Source organism: Nymphaea colorata, chromosome 1, assembly GCF_008831285.2.
Source record: "Nymphaea colorata isolate Beijing-Zhang1983 chromosome 1, ASM883128v2, whole genome shotgun sequence".
NCBI classification, from domain to species: Eukaryota; Viridiplantae; Streptophyta; class Magnoliopsida; order Nymphaeales; family Nymphaeaceae; genus Nymphaea; species Nymphaea colorata.
Genome location: NC_045138.2, coordinates 4988006 through 5007014, shown reverse-complemented (window position 1 = coordinate 5007014; position 19009 = coordinate 4988006). Strand labels below are relative to the sequence as shown.

Sequence of the window (19009 nt, the reverse complement as noted above, 5' to 3'; positions counted from 1 at the left end):
TTTTTCAACATATGTCAGCTTGTCGACAGAAAGAATAAACAATAAAAATTTTAAAAATAGACTATGAAATGTAAAAATTATGAGAAACAAAAAAAAAGGTGCTTCCCGCACATAAAAAACACACTAGGACATGACAGTTAGGTCTGAACAATCAGACAAGCTACTCAAGCTCGACTCGTTAAAGCTCGGTTGGTGAAAGGGTTTGAATCGAATCATTTGCTTAACGAGTCGAGCTCGAGTTTATGAGTTGACTTGTTCAAATAATCGAGTTGAGTTTGAGTTTACTAAACTCAATTGTTAAAACACGACTTGGCTAAAAAATGATGTGTAGCGATTTTTAAAATATTTGACTCATTTTTTAAATTTTAAAACCGGTATATTGATGTTAAGTAATTATATAAGTTTTTACAAAAACTCATTCAAGTTTGTCCAGCTTTAATCAAGTCAACCTCGATTTATGGCAAAGTAATAGTCCATATATTCAAACGAGTTTGTCTGTTGAGTCAAGCTTGAACTGCGGCCAAGCTCGAGCTCAAGATTTCATTAGTCGAGCCAAGTTCGAGCTAACTGAATTCAAGCTCGACTCGGCTTGTGTTCATCCCTAATGACAGTGGTCACTCAATGATTCGAACACGAGCCCTTGTAGGAGATGAACTACCTTGCCACAGCCTTCGGTTTCGGGGTAGTTTCTCCATAATTTATTTTCACTCCATACTCTTTAGTCATTTATGAAAACTTCATTTCTTTTGGATAGGATGACAGCCTAGGAAAGGAATAACACAATAAAATGGACAATCAATTTTCATTTAGAATGTTTAGGACATCAACTTCCTTTGCTATAAAAAGATGGGGTGCAGATATGAAAGTTGAAGTATAGTAAAGGTGTTACCACAAAACACACCAAAGATGGTGGAAGGGTAGAGGGTTCGACCCTCTTGGTAGCGGTACAATGAAATATTTTATCTACCTACTCATCAACACTAGAATAAATTTCAATATTTAAGGTTGATTTTGCAACTAACATCTTGTTTTCCTTCCTGATGCCGAATGCCAAGATTGGAATAAAAAGGCTGATTGATTAATCTAAGCAGAACAGAGATTAGCTGTTCTGAGATACAGAAACAGATTGCCAGGCATTCACTCTGTTCCAATCAAAATGTTATGTAACAAGGATTCCCCATTTTGACTCAAGCATTTACTAACTCCATATAATCAAATCTCTGTTTCTGCCACCACATCCATTTGGTATAAGTTCTATCCTTAGTTAAGAAATTAGACAACTAAAAATGTAGGAACGCCTCTTCAATCTTTAAAATCTTCTGCAGGAAAGTCGCAGCAATTGCCGAGTGAAATTTTTGGCAAACAGAAAAATCATACCATCATCCTGTTAAGACTTAGTGCAATCTCCAACAGAAACATCTCTTCATTCTCTCAGTACTTCCTCAATATCATCCACCATACATCATGTGTCGTATGATTCTTGCTAGTAGCTAAAAGCATTGATACTTTGCGGTCAGAATCTGCCTAAAGATATGCACATAAATTTAATATGAAACTGGTGCAAAAAGAAGCCAGAAAACGCATGCAAAGTTAATGATACTAACAATAAGGCACATGAATAATGAGAAGCCCTCCACAAGATCAAATTATATTGACAGTTCAAAGTTTGCCTCCGACCATCCACCTTTCCCATTCACAACAAAAGGTATTCAACTGAACAACAATAAGCAATCAATTATGCAACGCATAAAACTGTCGAAATCGAAGTTCAAAATCCAATCAAGACCAATACATTAAGGTTCTTCAGAAAGCCCCTCTTCCATCTGATCGATCGCACTATTAATTTAGTTAAACACATCCAGAACGAACGCAGAATCAACAAAAACCTCAATTGAATATAGAGCGATTCAGAGCTTGATGCATTCATAAAATCCAAGGTTCAGTAAAATACTACCAACATGTTTACCAATAAATTATCACTTCATTCCATTGTGTACAATACTACCAAATAACACCATATCGTCGGCCATGAAACTAGAACAGAACGCATATACACTGCAGACTCTGTATTAACGAGTACCAACTCCCCCAAACCCTAAAAATTCAACGACCAAACTCTACATCTTAGCCATAAAGTGCACCCCTTTGCTGTGAAACCTCTTCATGATCCTCCCCACCTCCCCACCGTCTCCATCGAAGCACGCCAAATCTGCATTCTTATCAGACCAATCTCTCCAATCCGGCAACAGAGAGGTCAGGAGATTGATGAACTCTTCCCTGGCTTGCTCCTTGGGCATGTCCCCAAGTGCCAGCCACGCCTGCTGCATCGCCATGAAGCTATGGTCAGATGGGCACATGGAGAGATGCAGGGGCGTGCAGGGGCCATCTATGGCCTGTGACTTGTAGGCAAAGAGCATGGCCTTGGTGTTGTCGTCCAAGAACTGCAGTGTGGAGGACGGGCCTTTGCTCAAGAAGAACATGGCTTTCCTCCATTCCTGATCCTTGATTGGAGGCTTCCCCTTTATGGGTATGTCTCTTCTCTCTCGGTTCTTCTCTACCATGTTGGTGGTAATCAATTGGGCGCCTTTGTTCTTCTCTCCTTCTCCTGCAATTAAAGGAAGTGAAAGAAGATCGAAAATTCTCTTTTGGATAAATGATTGAGGCCAGGTCTTGGGCGGCTAGGCTTCTCCTATCTGTTCCTGCTGTTTGGCTTGGCCAACCATGGACCTTGCCGTCCATCTTGGAGATGGATGGCGTGGCGGGAGCTTTGAGAATGAAGCACAAGAGCGGCTTTCAAGATATGGTTTTTACCGTATGAGATGCACCTAATTGTCTTTTTCAAAAAAATCAAACGTCACCGAAGATTAGGAGATGATCAATAACACATCTAATTTCTTAATATTATTAAAAACACGTTTAATTTTTTGATGACTAATGAACAAAGTTCACAATGCAAACTAAAAAACGTGAAATTTATTTACGCTAAAAGTTTACTTATTGTCTTATTAATTCAAGTTAAGTTACGGATAACTTACATTTAGGAGGTGTTTAATTACTTTCGAATTTGGATCTATCGATTTGATGTGACTACTATTGATGGCATTGCAAAAAATTGGCACTAACATTCATGGGTTAACATACTTAAGTTCCTCGTTTGTTTTTCTTTTTTTGTTTTTTTTTAAGACTTTGTCATTTGCTTTCTCTTAGTCTTCCAAATAGTAAGGTTTCTAAGATTTAGACCAACGATGGGCCACCTGCCAGACTCTTGACCAATTAAGTCCACCCAATCCTTGAGTAACATTTGAGTACCAGGAACTAAAAACCGAGGATTAAAATTGTTGGGTACTTAGTACTAAGTCCTCTTTTGGTGGAATTTTTATCCTACTTATCATTTACTTCTTTTTGTTTGATTTCATGGAACTTTTAGTTCGGGAGGTTGAAAAGTTAAACATTTTCTTCCAACATTATAGTTCTACTTGAACAAGTGAAGCTATAATGCAATACTAAAAATTATATAATGGCCCTGAAACTCCCAGCACCAAAGTTTCATGTTTGTTTGTTAAAGTTGGACGTCTGGTTGGGTACCCGACCCGATTCGTGCCCAAACTTGAGCCCGAAAAAAAGGAAAGGCCGGATAACTTATCAGGCTGCCCAGATTTTGCTCAATAAGATTTGTTTAATACATATTTTATTAATATATATCTATATAATTATAATATTTTATTACAGTTAATTATATTTATACAATATTTATATTAATATATTTTTTTTAATTTAATCAAGCTTGGGCCCGAATCGGCCTTGAGTTTTAAATGTCAAGCTGAGTCCAAGCCCTGGTTTAAGTTAAAAAAAGAGCACACACCAACTTAAGAGAAACACACAAATGTAACGTGGTTCGGCTAAAATCAGCCAACGTCCACATAGAAGACTCTCTCTTCTATATTTTGTATTGCCACTAGAGAGTACATATATTTATAGTCACTTTATACATTTGAGATCCTTGATTTTAGGATCTAGATTCACACGACAGATTTGGGCTCGATTACAAGAGTTGATAGGGAAAATGATTTTTTTCTTATCTAAAGAAGATTGGTCAGTTTTGGATGACTCTTGATTTTTGAAAACAATGTCCAGTATATCCTTTCCTTTGCAACTGACCGTATCCTTTCATGTGTAACCGCAACCGTAGATCTTATCATCCCCCTTCAAGCTAATCTTGATGTCAACAAGATTGAGCTTGTTCCTTAAGCTCATGAATCGTGGCTCAGTAAGAGCTTTTCATACGGCGTCATATGTAAGTTTGCAATAGGCAACCTGTTAATATGATGAACAACTGTTCTAAAAGCATCAAACTAGAATTTTTGTGGCATACTGACATGAATAAGCATGGTAAGACCCATTTCCACAAGATGCCTATGTTTTTTTTCTACGATTCCATTCTGTTGAGATGTGCCAGATGTTATTACCTTGATGTTCAAGAAATGTGTTAAATTCTTTGCCCATGAACTCCCCTTCTCCATGTGAATGAAAAATTTTCATTTTTGTCTCAAGTTGACATTCTACTATGCTTAAGAAAATTTTAAAACATGGAAACATATCACTTTTATTTGACAAGGGGAAAATCCATGAGAAGCAAGAGTAGTCATCAACTATTAAGAAATAATACATGTACCCTTCTTGCGAAGCACATGGTGCTGACCCCCAAAGATCAGCATTTAACACTTGAAGAGGTTTGGTCGTATGAAACTCAAACTTAGGAAAATGAATCTTATGCATTTTCCAAGCACACATGAAGAACACAAATCCAATTTATGTTTGTCATCAACAAAAATTAAATTAGCAACTTTCAATGAGTTCAATAACTGAAAATGAGCATATCCTAGACGTAAAAGCCATATCTGAAGATCTGAGCAATAATTTTGTGAAACTAAAGAAGTATTAGTAGTCTTTAATTGACCATCATCTTCAATACTGATAGGATTACTTGCATATTCCTTTCTCTCTCTCATCCATCTTTAGAGTCCTCATTTCTCAATCGGCCATGTGTGAAGGATCTTGCCCGTCTACATATTCTTAACAATAAAACCATTAAAAGAAAATTCAATAGAGCATTGATTGTCTTTGGTAAACATTGTTACTGACATAAAATTCTTGTGTGACTTAGGGGCACGCAACACATTTTTTAAAACAAAAGATGACATTTTGATAGGTAGGGACACATTCCCTATATTTTTAATTAACATCTTACTACCATTGCTAACTATAATAAAATTTAGATCCATGTTAGAGAACTCTATCTTCCATATCTTGATATGAGTCTGTCACATGGTGGGAGGCACCTTTGTCTAGATACCAAGTTAAGTCTGTTGACAGTTTTTCGGCTACTAGATGCATTGTTAGATTTTCCCATGTTGAGTTCCATGGCCATAAACGCTGTTGGAATATCATAGCATCGTTGAACTATGTGATTCCTTTTGCCACAATAATGACAAGTTACTCATTGGCTAAACTTGCTAATATTATTATTATTTTGACCATAGTTTCCTCTTCTTCCATTACGGCCTCTACCCCTACCACTATTATAGTTACCACGCCCACGCCTTTGACTGGCAATAAAGGCATGCCCATGCCCCTGTTCAGTAATAAAGGCAGTGGCTGTAGCTTCAACCTGAGCCAGTTGGGGTGAAGAAAGCATTCCAAGTCGCTGCTCTTGAGTAATTAACATATCATATAGTTCAGATCATGAACACAAATCTTTAAATGCAATAACTGTGGTGATGAAAGATTCATATTCAAAACTCAGTCCATTTAAAGTATAGAGAACAAGATTTGTATCTAAGACAAAATGTTGGACGGTGCTAAGAGAATCATGTAAAAAACTAATATGTTGAAGGTAATCAATCATAGACGTTCCTCCTTTCTTGATGTTTTGTAGTTCTCTTTTCAGTTGAATAATACGAAGATTATTTTGTGAGGCATATTGTTTTTCAATGATGCACCAAGCATCTCTAGCCATGCCAACACGAACCAGTTGTGACATGAATGGCTAAGTCACAGTGACTTTGATCCAACTTAATGCAAGGGTCTTCATGATACCATGAATCATAAGCAGGATTTTTTTGTGTGTGTGTTTCATCAAAATTCAGGTGGATCCGAACATTTTCCATTAACATACTTGATCAGATTTTAACTTTTCAAAACACTTTTAATTTGAGAATGCTAAAGAAGATAATTTGATCGATCAAGCTTAACTGAAATCAAACTTGAGAAAGCATTCCATTGTGTACTAGGTGCAGTAGGAGCAGTTCGGGGGACACTAGAAGAAGATGATGCAGCCATTTTATACTGAATCTTCTCCCATGGCAGAGCTATAGCCCCGAGCACAAGAACTCCTCTCAAAATCTTTAGGAACAGGGAATGTAGCAGAATGGCGGCCGGTTCTGAGCAAGAAAAGACTGGGGAGATAGATGATGGGAGGTAGGAACAACAGGAATGAAGAATGAGGAACAAGGGATGCAACAGAATGAGCGGCTAGAAAACTAACGATTCTGGCTGGCACCGATGTCGATTCCGGTCGAGCACTGGACCATTGGAAGCGAGACTCCTGGAAGATGTTGGACGTCCAATTTCACGTTGCAAGGCCTTCGGTGGAAACAATGCTGAAGGATCTTGTTAGAAAAGAGGAGGCGGTGATCGCAGGTGTTCTTCTGCAAACGGGCGGAACTTCTAAAATCGGTCGCTCTTCGCCGGCTGCTCCAAAGATTCTGAGATTGTAGAGAGTTGATCCTCAAATGCAAACAATTCTATTGAACCCTTGCTCGACAGCTAAGGTGGTAGGAGTTGACAACTTCAACTAATTTTCTCACCATTAAGAGTCAGTATTCTCCCTGTTCAGCAATACTTTGATGCCGTTGTGGTGAATACCAAGTTAAAAGAAGTGCACACACCAACTTAAGAGAAGAACACACAAATGTAACGTGGTTCAGCTAAAATCAGTCTACATCCACACAAAAGACTCTCTCTTCTATATTCTGTATTGCCACTAGAGAGTATATATATTTATAGTCACTTTATCCTTGATTTTAGGATCTAAATTCACACGAAAGATTTGGGCTGGATTATAGGAGTGGATAGGGAAATGATTTTTTCCTTATCTAGAGAAGATTCGTTAGTTTTTTATGGCTCTTGATTTTTGGAAACAATATCTAGTATATCCGTTCCGTTGTATCCGACTGTATCCTTTCCTTTGTAATGGCAACCGTAGAATTTATCAGTTTCGAGTGTCAGGCCAGCCCGAGCTTGACTCCTTATGGGGCTGGGCAGATGCCCAGGTTTATTGTTTGTTGCTGAACTTTCCATTAATTTTGAACTAAAGTTCCATATCTTAATAAAGTTTTGTGTATTGGAAGGCTTAAAATCCGCTTAAATTCTCATTTTACTTTTTAAGAAAAGTACGATGTAAGATTAGAAAAAGTTCTCATCTTAACTCTCCTTGAAACGGTGTATTCGGGTCTCTTGGGATTGTCCCATATAACTGGACTAAGGTACACCTAAGTTTAACCATTAAATTAAAGTTTCCGTGGTAGGCCGACCTTCCCCTTCATGGGAGCCGCACAGCACAACGCTGGAAGTCAGAGTGTCAGACCCTTTGTGGGGGTATACACCCAAGGGAAACCCCACATATATTCGCCCCGGTTCAACTGAAATGTGATGTCTAGGGGCTTATCGAGACAACTTCATCTAGTAGCAAACAGAACAGATTAGTGGTCTTACCTAAACAATATATTTATGAAATATTTTTACCATTGAAGCCTTTTCATCTTTCCAAAGTACTAGCATGTTTTGTCTGTCTTTTCTATCCATTCAAAACATTTGAACAACCATTTGACACACTCCACTCTAGGGGCGGAGCCAGGGGCACCGCATGGCCCCTAGTCCCAGCTCAAAAAAAAATTTTAAAAAATTATATGTAAAATTTTACTTGTCATATATAAAAATTTTGAAAATTGATATTTCGGCCTGTGTAAATTTTAGAAACTTTAGTTCGACCCGTTTCATAAAAAATTTCTGGCTCCGCCTCTCTCCACTTGTCTATGGGCATATCTTGACCATAAAACTAACATCACCTGCGATGTGACAAATTGTATCGTTATTTATTATCCAGTCATCCACAAGATAATGACCTACATTTGTTGCTTTGCTTGTATGGATAAGTTTCATCCACACTTTGTAAAGCCACTTTTTGATAAATTAATGTTTGACTGGTGAGATAGCTTTTACTTCATGTACAAGTCTTTGTAGCTATTTTGACCTTATAGAGCCAGTTATGTTAAATATTAGTGAAGAAAGAGCACATAGCCTCGGATTTCAAATTCACGCTATGCCAGATCTATCCTCTACGGAGGCCGTGCGCCTATCAAACACTATATCATGACATTTTTTCATCTCAATGATTTTTAGGGAATCTAAGACTTATAAAATATAATTAAAAATATGAATAATATAAAAGGACTTGCTCTATTATATCAAAACCTAGTTTTTTTTTTCATATCAACTTAAAAAAAAACTCTCCAACTGCCATTAGAATTTGATTTTAGTGGGCATCACTTCTTGTGGTGGCCAAGGTTTTACCACCATTTTCACGTATTTTGGTCACTTGTGTTGGATGTATAAATTGATCATACTAGAAACGACTAGTTTAATAAAGGAGTCTAGCTCAAGCTTGGGTTACAATTCAAGTTATAAACAGGCCGAGTACGATCTACACGGGCTCAACTTGTTTAAACTCGACTCAATTTGTATCTTCCTTGTTTATTAATCTTTAGAGGCATGTTGATAATTATTGATGAAGTTTACTACCATTTTTGTGGTTTTTATTTTTATTTACAGAAAAAAGAATATATGAATCAAGTGACACGAGTGTAAATGAGTGGAGCTCGAGGTTAGACACAGTTTACCGAGTTGAGCTTGAGCTCACCTCATAAAGCTCGATTGGAGCTCGTGCCAAACAATATGTTATTAGGGGTGAACACGAGCCAAGTTGAGCCTGAGTTCAGCCAGCTCGAGCTCAATTCAGTAGTTACGTGTTGAGTTCGAACTCTACTCGATTAAGGCTCGACAAACTTGTTTGAATATATGAACTATTACTTTGCCATAAATTGAGCTCAACTCGATTAAGGCTCGACAAAATTGAATGAGCTTTAACAGTTCGAGTTCAATGAACTCGAACTCAACTCAATTATTTGAACGAGTCGACTCATGAGCTCGAGTTCGACTCATTAAGTAAATAACTCTGCTCAAACTCATTCACTAGCCGACCTTTAATGAGTCTTGAGTAGATTGACTGGTTGTTTACCCCTATACGTGACTCGAGCTAGGCTGGAACTGACCAAGCTCAAGCTCGGCTCGACGTACATTCATACAGATTAGGGTTTCACAGATAAGGGTTCAACTATATTAGTCATGATTTTAGATGCCAATTAAGTCAATCAGGAAATAACATAAAGCAATCTGGATCATGCTTTGGAACCGGTTCCACCATGGGGTTTCTTATCTGATTTTGGAAATGCGCAGGTGGGAACTTGACATCACATCTCATTGGTATCCCATGTTTGGATGGAACTCCGGGGATATTATCTACATCTCCCAAAAAAAACAAAGAAAAACAAGGACAGGATTATATCCGTTGGGCACAAGCAACGGCAGCAATTCTTGCATGACCCACCGAACCCTTAAGAAAAATGCTGTCCACAAGCACGTGAATTTGGAACGAGAAAATTCCTAGAACACAATTTTTGTTTAAATTTTCTCAATTCTTATTTCACGTCATCAATAAAGCTTGTTTTATATCAATAAGTTTATTTTTCTTTCATTCGATAATAATATTCAATGATTGTTCATTAAACTATCCAAATATTTTGTAAGATTTACAAGGTACCACCACTGGCCCTGTGGGGATCACAACATCGCTTTGAAAAAAAAAAGATTTACTTATTTTAAAAATTAGATAAGTGCGAGGTAAACAATCCGCCATTAAAAAGAGCTAGACTCGAACTCGACTGGTTTATAAACAAGTTGAACTAAAGCTCAAATATAAACTCAAAATGTTAAAGGAGTCCAGTTCAAATTATAAGAATTCTACTCGGCTTGATGGCATGATAAATATTGAATTATAATGGGAAAATAATTAAAAGAGTGGCAACTAAACAAATTAATCAAGTTCAATGAGTTGCTTGGGTTAACTGAGTTAAAAAAAACAAGACATGCCTAATATAAACGAGTTAAACAAGTTAAATGAGTCGAGTTCGAGTTTTCTAAGTTGAGTTGAGCTCGACTGTGCTATGCCTAAAAAAAATAGCCAATAAAAAAGAAGAAGCAGTTCTCTCTCTATATATCTGCCCCCAAAACAACAGTTAATGAAGATGAATGCTGGTTCTTGTCTTGAGTTCTAACATTCAAAGTTTGACTGGACGATCAGATCTACCTAACTAATAAGGTCAGCCCATGTTTGTGAGGTTGGCTGGGTACCTTTACTGCTTTCTCTTTATGAACCAACACAGAATTCACTTGAAAGCATTCAAATCAATTGGCTTCCTTCCCCTGAATGAATCTTGCTCGATGTTGACTGAGCTCTGCAACTTGGTCCACCATTACCTGCACCTTTTTTAAAGAACTATGGCCGATCTGTTGTCAGTCAGTGCTAAAGCTCACTAGAATCAAGCTCGAGTTTGACCGGACCATTTGGGGTCGCAAAATGAACTTTAAGTATTAAACAAGGGAAAAAAAAGTCAACGGTGGCCCGAACCAGACGTGGGTTCATGTGAGAATGCGCCATGATCTTGGTCCTTTGACCGGGACGTGGCGATTTCGTGATATTAGTGAAGTAGGGGACCTTTCAAGTTAGAGGGAAAAATCTTTTATCCTTACAAGCCGGATAGGGAGACAACGAAAGAAAAGAACAAGAGGGAGAGAAACGAAGAATTTTTAGAAGAAGATCAGGAGCGGAAAAAGATCCGATGGACGAGTCGATATAGGCTATTAGATTTTCTCGCGGGGCTGAACGAATTTGTTGCTGGTTAGTTTGGCTCTTCTATTCTTGGCGATGCTTGCATGCAGCTGTTCCCCTTCTTTCTACTGCTTTCTTAGCCTCAGGGGCCGGCGGGTCGCCGTTGAGTTGAACTATGGCTCCTTCAAGTTGCCGCCTCTCGGGAAACTGCATAATCCGACGGTTGTTCGGTGGAGGAAAGGTGGGTATCGGCTGAAATCAACTGCTGAATCGGGAGCGTCCAGTTCCATTGCTTCTCTTGTGGAGTTGGACTCTCAGGTGAAAGTTTTGCTCATTTCTGGTACATTTTGTTAAAATTGTTTCAATACTTCGTATAATTTTCTTGCTTCCTGCTCTTTTTCTGTTTTTTGTGAAGATGGGTTTCGATATTTGTCTTAGTTACTAAGTTCTTGTTTTTTGTCATTCTGAGTTTAAAGCTCGTGATAATGGGAAATATTGTTAGATGTTCTTCAAGAAATTAAGCCGTCCCTTAGTGTTGATGCAGGACAGAATCCGTAGTTTTGTTCATTTGGCTTTGATATTAGTCAATGGTCGCCGTCTATGTTAAGCAAAAATGTCATTATAGTGTTATTTTGGCGGCAAAGAAGTTTCTTCCTTCAATCTTGGGAAGGTTTAACCTTTTGATGCATTTTCGTAACTTCATCTCTTGCTGTTCCAATTCGTGCCTCGAAAGAAAGTTGTCGCTTACGATCTCGAATTGTTGGACACTGTTTTCTATCAATAAGTCGCCTTATTTTTTTGGTTTTCTTCAACATGTTATTTGTTCGGAAGTTGTCAGTTCTGTTTCTTTTCTTGTTTAAAATTTTGCACTTATCCTAGTTGAGTGACAAAAAAGTCTTTGTTTGGATTTTATGTTTATGAGAATGGCAATCCAGACGCACGGAGTTTCTTGTGACTGACATGATGAATTTAAACTTCTTTTTTGCATGCCATTCAGAACTTTTACCCTACAGACTTTTCCCAACTGTTGTGGGTTGGCCCTCTTCCTGGGGATCTTGCTGAAGTCGAGGCATTCTGTCGAATATTCAGAGCAGCAGAGCAGCTTCATAGCGCTATAATGGAAATCCTATGCAACCCAGAAACAGGGGAATGTGCAGTTTCTTATAAGACTGCATCTAGCGAATTACCATTGCTGGAAGAGAATGTCGCAGTTGCTTTAGGATGCATTGCAGCCCTACTTAACAGGGCGAGAGAAGATGTTCTTGCAGGAAGATCTGCTGCTATGGTCTCATTTCAAGCTTCAGATGTGAATGTCTTGGATGGTAAAGTTCCACCTCTTGCAATGTTCAGAGGTGAAATGAAAAGGTGCACCAAAAATTTGCAGGGAGCTCTTGAGCTCTATTTTTCAGCTTTTGAAAACCAGAGAAGCTATATATGGAGAAGATTACAGAGGTTGAAGAATGTCTGCTACGATGCAGGATTTCCTAGGGCCGATGATTCCCCTTCTCAAGCATTATTTGCAAATTGGACCCCTGTTCACTTGTCTACCAGGAAGGATGATATTGACATTGAAGAGTCTGAAGTATCTTTTTGGAAAGGTGGTCAGGTAACAGACGAAGGTCTAAAGTGGCTAATAGACAAGGGATTCAAGACAATTGTAGACCTTAGGGCAGAAAATGTGCTTGACGATGATTATCAAGATTCTCTCCAGCTTGCTGTTTCGTGTGGAAAAATCAGGCTGGTGAAATTTCCTGTTGAAGTTGGAAAAGCACCATCAATGGATCAGGTTGAGGAGTTTGCATCTTTAGTATCAGATTCCAGTAGTAGGCCACTCTATGTCCACAGTCAAGAAGGAGTTTGGAGAACTGCTGCTATGGTCTCAAGGTGGAGGCAGTATACCACCCGCTCAACATCATCTTTTCATAGTCTGACTACTTCTTCATCCACGTATGCTGACACAACTGAGACGTCAAATGGACACAGTAGAAATGTTTTCTCCAAAGAAGGCCTTGGAAACACAATGGAATCAGAAAATGGTTCAGTGGAAAAGCATGCAGACACCATTCTTGTCCCCACAGAAAGTTTGCATGAACAAGGACCTTCCATCCTTGATTATCAGGGTGAAAGCGAGGCAGTTAATGGTTATAATGGCAAACCTGCTAATGATGCTGGTGCTACTATTTCTGTTGAAAGTGATGAAAAATATCATTGGGAAGTTGACCCATTTAAGACTCAGGTTCCAACTTGCAATATTTTTTCAAAGAGAGAAATGTCTAATTTTATTAAGAGCCAAAAAATATCTCCAAGAAGTTTTCTTGATCTCCAAAAAAGCAGAGTTGACTGGTCATCTGCAAGAACTAGCCGTGCACGTAGGAAAAGTCAGAGTCAGTTAAAGCATGCTAATCCTGAGGCTTCAAATGGTGCTGTTGGAGATATAAATTTGTCTTCTGGTCTTGATGGTGTCTATAACAGCATTGAGAAAGCTCCACCTAATAGCTTCTCTGCTTTTAGTGAGGGAAATGGTCATGCCAATTCTGGTCAAACAACCAGCATTGTAACAGATGATCCAAGAAAGGACATAGCATCTGTTGCATCGAAAGATCGAACTGAAAACTCATCCGTGGCATTGCCATCAAAAATTGATGGTTTGGAGGTTAATGGGAACATGTGTGCTTCAACAACTGGAGTTGTAAGGATTCAGTCAAGGAAGAAGGCAGAGATGTTCCTGGTTCGAACGGATGGATTCTCTTGCACAAGGGAAAAAGTGACAGAATCTTCACTAGCCTTTACGCATCCTAGTACCCAGCAACAGATGCTTATGTGGAAATCATCTCCAAAGACTGTTTTATTGTTGAAGAAGTTAGGAGACGAGCTCATGGAAGAAGCCAAACAGGTACTAGTAAAAAAGTTCACAAATTCGCAGAAGCAAATCCCAGTAATGCACTTGATAGACTATTCTCAAAGAGCTTGAGCAACACAAAAATGCACAAGGGTGAGCATGAATGAGCTAGCCATTGGAACCATTTGAGCTAGCCGCAGCCATGTGACATAGGTGTCAAGTACCTAATTTTCAAAAGCTTGATGTATTCAGCAGTTCATACCCTTATCCAACGTCGACACCCATATCCATGACCAAGCAGCACAGTCTCTGATGAGTTGCAACAATGGAAATGTTTATCATTCTTATGATGAATACTGTTCTGCTGAATTATTTGTGTCACAGGCTGACTAGTTTTTCCTGACTGTCATTGAACTGCATGCTATGAATGCCAGTCCATGATAATTTGGTTCTTTATTGTCCCAGTTTCCACTAATTTGATGAATACTGTTCTGCTGAATTACTTGTGTCACAGGCTGACTATGGTCTAGTTTGTCCAGACGGTCATTGAACTGCTTGCTGTGAATGCCATCTGTGATAATTTGGTTCTTTATTGTCCCAGTTTCCACTAATTTTAGCACTATAATGTTTAATTTATAGGTGGCAACTTTTCTGCATTATCAAGAGAAAATGAATGTTCTTGTGGAACCTGATCTGCATGATGTATTTGCAAGAATCCCTGGATTTGGATTTGTTCAGACTTTTTATATACAAGATACCAGGTGAAGAGATATTCCTGCCAGAAAAAAAGGACTTTTTTTGTTGAATCCATTGCTTGGCTAACCCCCTGCCTTTAATGCAGTGACCTTCATGAAAGAGTTGATTTCGTTGCATGTTTAGGGGGAGATGGCGTTATATTGCACGCATCCAATTTATTCAGGGATGCTGTTCCTCCCGTTGTCTCGTTTAATCTTGGGTCTCTTGGATTTCTTACATCACATACTGTAAGGTTCCAAACCTTTATGGTCTGTGCATTTTATATAGAATTTTTTTTTCTCAGTATGTAATTATTTGGGTGCACAGTTTGAAGATTATAAGCGGGATCTGAGGGCAGTCATACATGGAAACCACACCATGGAAGGAGTTTATATTACTCTTCGCATGCGGCTCAGATGTGAGATTTTCCGAAATGGAAAAGCACTGCCTGGGAAGATATTTGATGTCCTGAATGAAGTTGTTGTTGATCGTGGTTCTAATCCATACCTTTCTAAAATTGAATGTTATGAGCATGACAGGCTTATAACTAAGGTATGTAGCTAGTTTTGTCGGTTGTTATGAATCATGATTATCCTTTTTGCTTGGCCAAAAAAATTACAAAAACTAGGTTTTTACTTGCTCCTCTTTTCTTTTACTTGGGTACCTAATTCATATTTGGTTCTTTTTTCCTCCCAGGTGCAAGGTGACGGAGTCATCATAGCCACACCAACTGGGAGTACTGCTTACTCCACTGCAGCAGGAGGTTCTATGGTTAGGATTCTACTGAAATTTTCTTTCTTTGCTTTGATCCCTAGGTTTTCCTCATGAATTTAAGTTGGCTTACTGGTGAAGAAGGGATAAAAAAAGTGCATAATGTGTATATTGTTTTGCCTATTTTAGTTCTTCAGTTTAATTTTTTCCTGTGATCGAAAAATTATATTTTCTTAAATTGGTACATTGAAAACCAGGTGAAACTCATTGCATTTTGTGAAAAAGAAGCAAAAACCTAGAAAGATGCTTGACATTATGAATTTCTTGCATAGACAATTAGAATGCACTGAAATAGTAGTTAATGGTGCCTGTCACTGCTGAGAAGCTCTTTACATGATTCTCTTTCCATCCAGTGTGTTATAGGATCCTAAGTTGAGATATGCAAGAATTGTCGGATTTGTGGGGCTCCACTCTAAATCTCTGGTTGGAAGTCACTACAAGATGGGGAACATTTCTTATCTTTGTGAATTTTTATGGAGACATAGCATGACACTCATGGCGAGAAATGTTGACTTTTCATGGCTTAGTGTGGCTCACTTGTTTCAAAGATTTAGTGATTTTTTTAATGAATAGTTTTTTCTGTTGATTCTTGGTGTGTTTCTTAGCTTACATGCTGGACACTTTGGAAATCTGTCTTTGTGCTTAGGAAACTGCAAGTTAGAAGCACCATGTGCATGTGCTGAGATGTGCACCAACATGAAGAGGGGACTGATTAGATAACTTGTCCTTCCTCCCGGTTGGTTCTACATTCTACTTTACCTAGGAAAATGTCCACTAAGCATTCAATTTTTGCCTTTCCAGACAAGTTGATGACATTCAGAAGGAGGGGTTGAAATACTATGAAAGCCAGTTTTTTTCCAAGTCCTGTTTGTTAGTGTTTGTTGTCATGTTCTGATTACTTGTACCTATTTGATATGCAGGTGCATCCTAATGTTCCATGTATGCTGTTTACGCCTATCTGTCCACACTCCCTGTCATTTAGGCCTGTTATACTTCCAGATTCTGCAAGGCTTGAGCTAAAAGTAGGCGTGCTGTTTTATTTATCAAACCTTTTTTCTTTTTAAATATCTTTGATATGCACTGTTGTTTCATTTTATTTTTCTTGGAACTGTTCGTTTTTCTCCTCTGCAAATATAACTTCCATAGTCACATACTTGTCATTTATTGATGTTAATGCCTTTAAGATATTGAAATGAAAAGTTTAGGCAGTTGATACATGAGATGTCATGCTGGTTACTAATGGTTTTGATGCACAAAATTCATTTTTCTCTGCAAAAACATCTTTTTCTGCTGATCTTTCATCCTAGTTGACCTTAGAGTTATGGTACCAATGGCTAATGTTCCTTTGGAAAAATAGAATCTAGTGAGACATATTATGAAAGAGTGAAATTTAAAGATAGATACAGCATGTAATGGATAATTTCTAGTGCAAAGGAGCTTCAGGATGAGTTCTTCTGGCTATCCATTTCTCCAACTGACTATACTGTCTTCAGTTTCCAGTATTTAACTTTCTCAAGCTTTCTATTTTTGGCTTCCTGATTTGTGTTACATTTGGCTATTGTAAGTTGCCATTCATGGACTCCCGGTATAAATGCTTTGGTCTTTGAATCTGAACAAGTAGTGACCGGGATATCTTGATGTGATGTGAATTTGGCTCTAATATGTTATAGTTTACAGGTGGCACTTATTCATCTTCGCCCTTCTTGCCTTCCTAACGTTTAACCTCTCTTCATGCTTTAAGTACTTCACTTTCAATCAGTAGGTTCCTTTGTAACTGATTCACGTTCTTTACCTATGTTGGCTGGAAAATGATAGCATCCTCATTTTTTTCATTCTCCTGTTACTTTTATTCATTCTTACAAAGAGAGTTTTGGAGTTTCCCTAGTATATGTCATGAGATGGCCTCATATGATTAGGGTTGTGCAACAATTTGCTGGAGGCAATACCGGTACTTTATCAAACACAGCATGGTTAAACTTTCTAATATTCTAGGTGATGATGATGTTCTTTATGTAACACAATAATATTCAAAATGATGCAAGGTTAAGCTGGGGTTGAAGTTTACTTCTGTTAATACTGTTACCATGTACACAATTTTCATAATTGTAATTGGGAAGCTTTCTGCAATGGAATTTAAACATTGATTTGTGCTTGAGATGCATATAAAGTTTTGAGCTACCACCCTGAAGTCTTTTTGAACTCACTTTTAAGCATAAGAGACTCGTCTTGTTTATGTGTTTACCGGACCCTCTTCTTTGTTATCTTATTATATTAATGTGTACCGGACCCTCTTCTTTGTTATCTTATTCTATTCATGTGTTTTAGGAAAAGGAGCTTGTAGCTTAGTTTCATTGTTAAATTGTCACCAAGCTGCTACCATCAGAAGCACTTAGGGGCTTTCAAATTTTTGAATCCCTTGATTGTATATGATTCATGTCCAAAATGCTGGTTTTTAGTAATGTCATCAATGAAAATGACACAAGAAATTGATGGCTATAACATCATAATCATCTACGCAGAAGATTTAGAGGTGCAGTCACACACACACTCACACACACACAGACCGCATGTCACAACTATGAAAATGTTTTGGAGATAGAGATTACATTTATTCAAAACTAACAAGAGCTAAGGATTTTAACACTATCGTACACAAATGCTCATGAAATGCATCAACATTCTCTTCAGCTGCAACTGCCAAAATCTGAGCATGCTGATTTTCAGAAGTTAATGAGGTCCAAGTGTCCAGGGTCTATACGTTACGATGGCATGTCTTCCTATTGAGCATGGTTCATGCAACTGAGTTTTTTAAAAAACAGATTACATTGTAAAGAAAGAAAATGTAGTTCTCAAAGTAATTGACAGCCCTATGTGTAAGTTCTAGCTTCAATTTCTTGTGGTTTCTGGTAGATAGATATCTGGTGTTCTTGCAATTCTTCTACTAACGGCTGATCATAAATACTTGTGTTGGCTCTTGCATGTGGGATGTCTCAGTTTTACTATTTGAATAATGCAGATACCTGAAGATGCTAGAAGTAATGCTTGGGTTTCCTTTGATGGGAAGAGAAGACAGCAGCTTTCAAGGGGAGACTCTGTAAAGATATTCATGAGTGAGCACCCATTGCCAACTGTGAACAAATGTGATCAAACAGGTGACTGGTTCCGAAGCTTGATCCGTTGCTTGAACTGGAACGAGAGACTGGATCAGAAAGCCTTATAGGCACAATTTGACGATGCCAATTATAATCTGCTGTAAATATCCTGTATATGTTTATGTAAGTAGCAACAAATCATCAATAGCAGAAGAAGATGCAGAAATCACATCCGCGAGTTCAGCTGCCTCCCCTTCCCTCCTCAGAATTGCTAATATACACAATTTTGGTTCCTGATTCTTTACTATTGATAATATGTCTGTACTGTAAAATATGTAATGAAATTTAGTTGTATAAATCAATTTTAGAGTATAATCTTGATATTTTTTTCTTTACCCTTAAGATGGACTAGTAGTGAACATTGGCAGCGTTTGATTCTGCTTAAAATTTCACATATGATGTTATCTGATATAATTGGTACACTTGTTCCTATATTTTGAGCCAAGTACTGAGGTTAATTAGAATGGGTTGCATTTTCTTGGTGCTATACTATCATTAACAACGCAC

At 38.0% G+C, this 19009-nt stretch overlaps 1 protein-coding gene across 1 annotated transcript; it reads left to right on the top strand.

Moving 5' to 3' along the window:
* Positions 1 to 10938: 10938 nt before the first annotated feature.
* Positions 10939 to 18896, top strand: LOC116257374 (probable NAD kinase 2, chloroplastic). Its single transcript, XM_031634052.2, has 8 exons — positions 10939 to 11323; positions 12003 to 13898; positions 14484 to 14605; positions 14686 to 14827; positions 14907 to 15131; positions 15276 to 15350; positions 16271 to 16372; positions 18367 to 18896. Exons 1-8 carry the CDS (start codon positions 11102 to 11104, stop codon positions 18568 to 18570), a joined length of 2988 nt encoding a protein of 995 aa, XP_031489912.1. The 5' UTR covers positions 10939 to 11101; the 3' UTR covers positions 18571 to 18896.
* Positions 18897 to 19009: the final 113 nt, after the last annotated feature.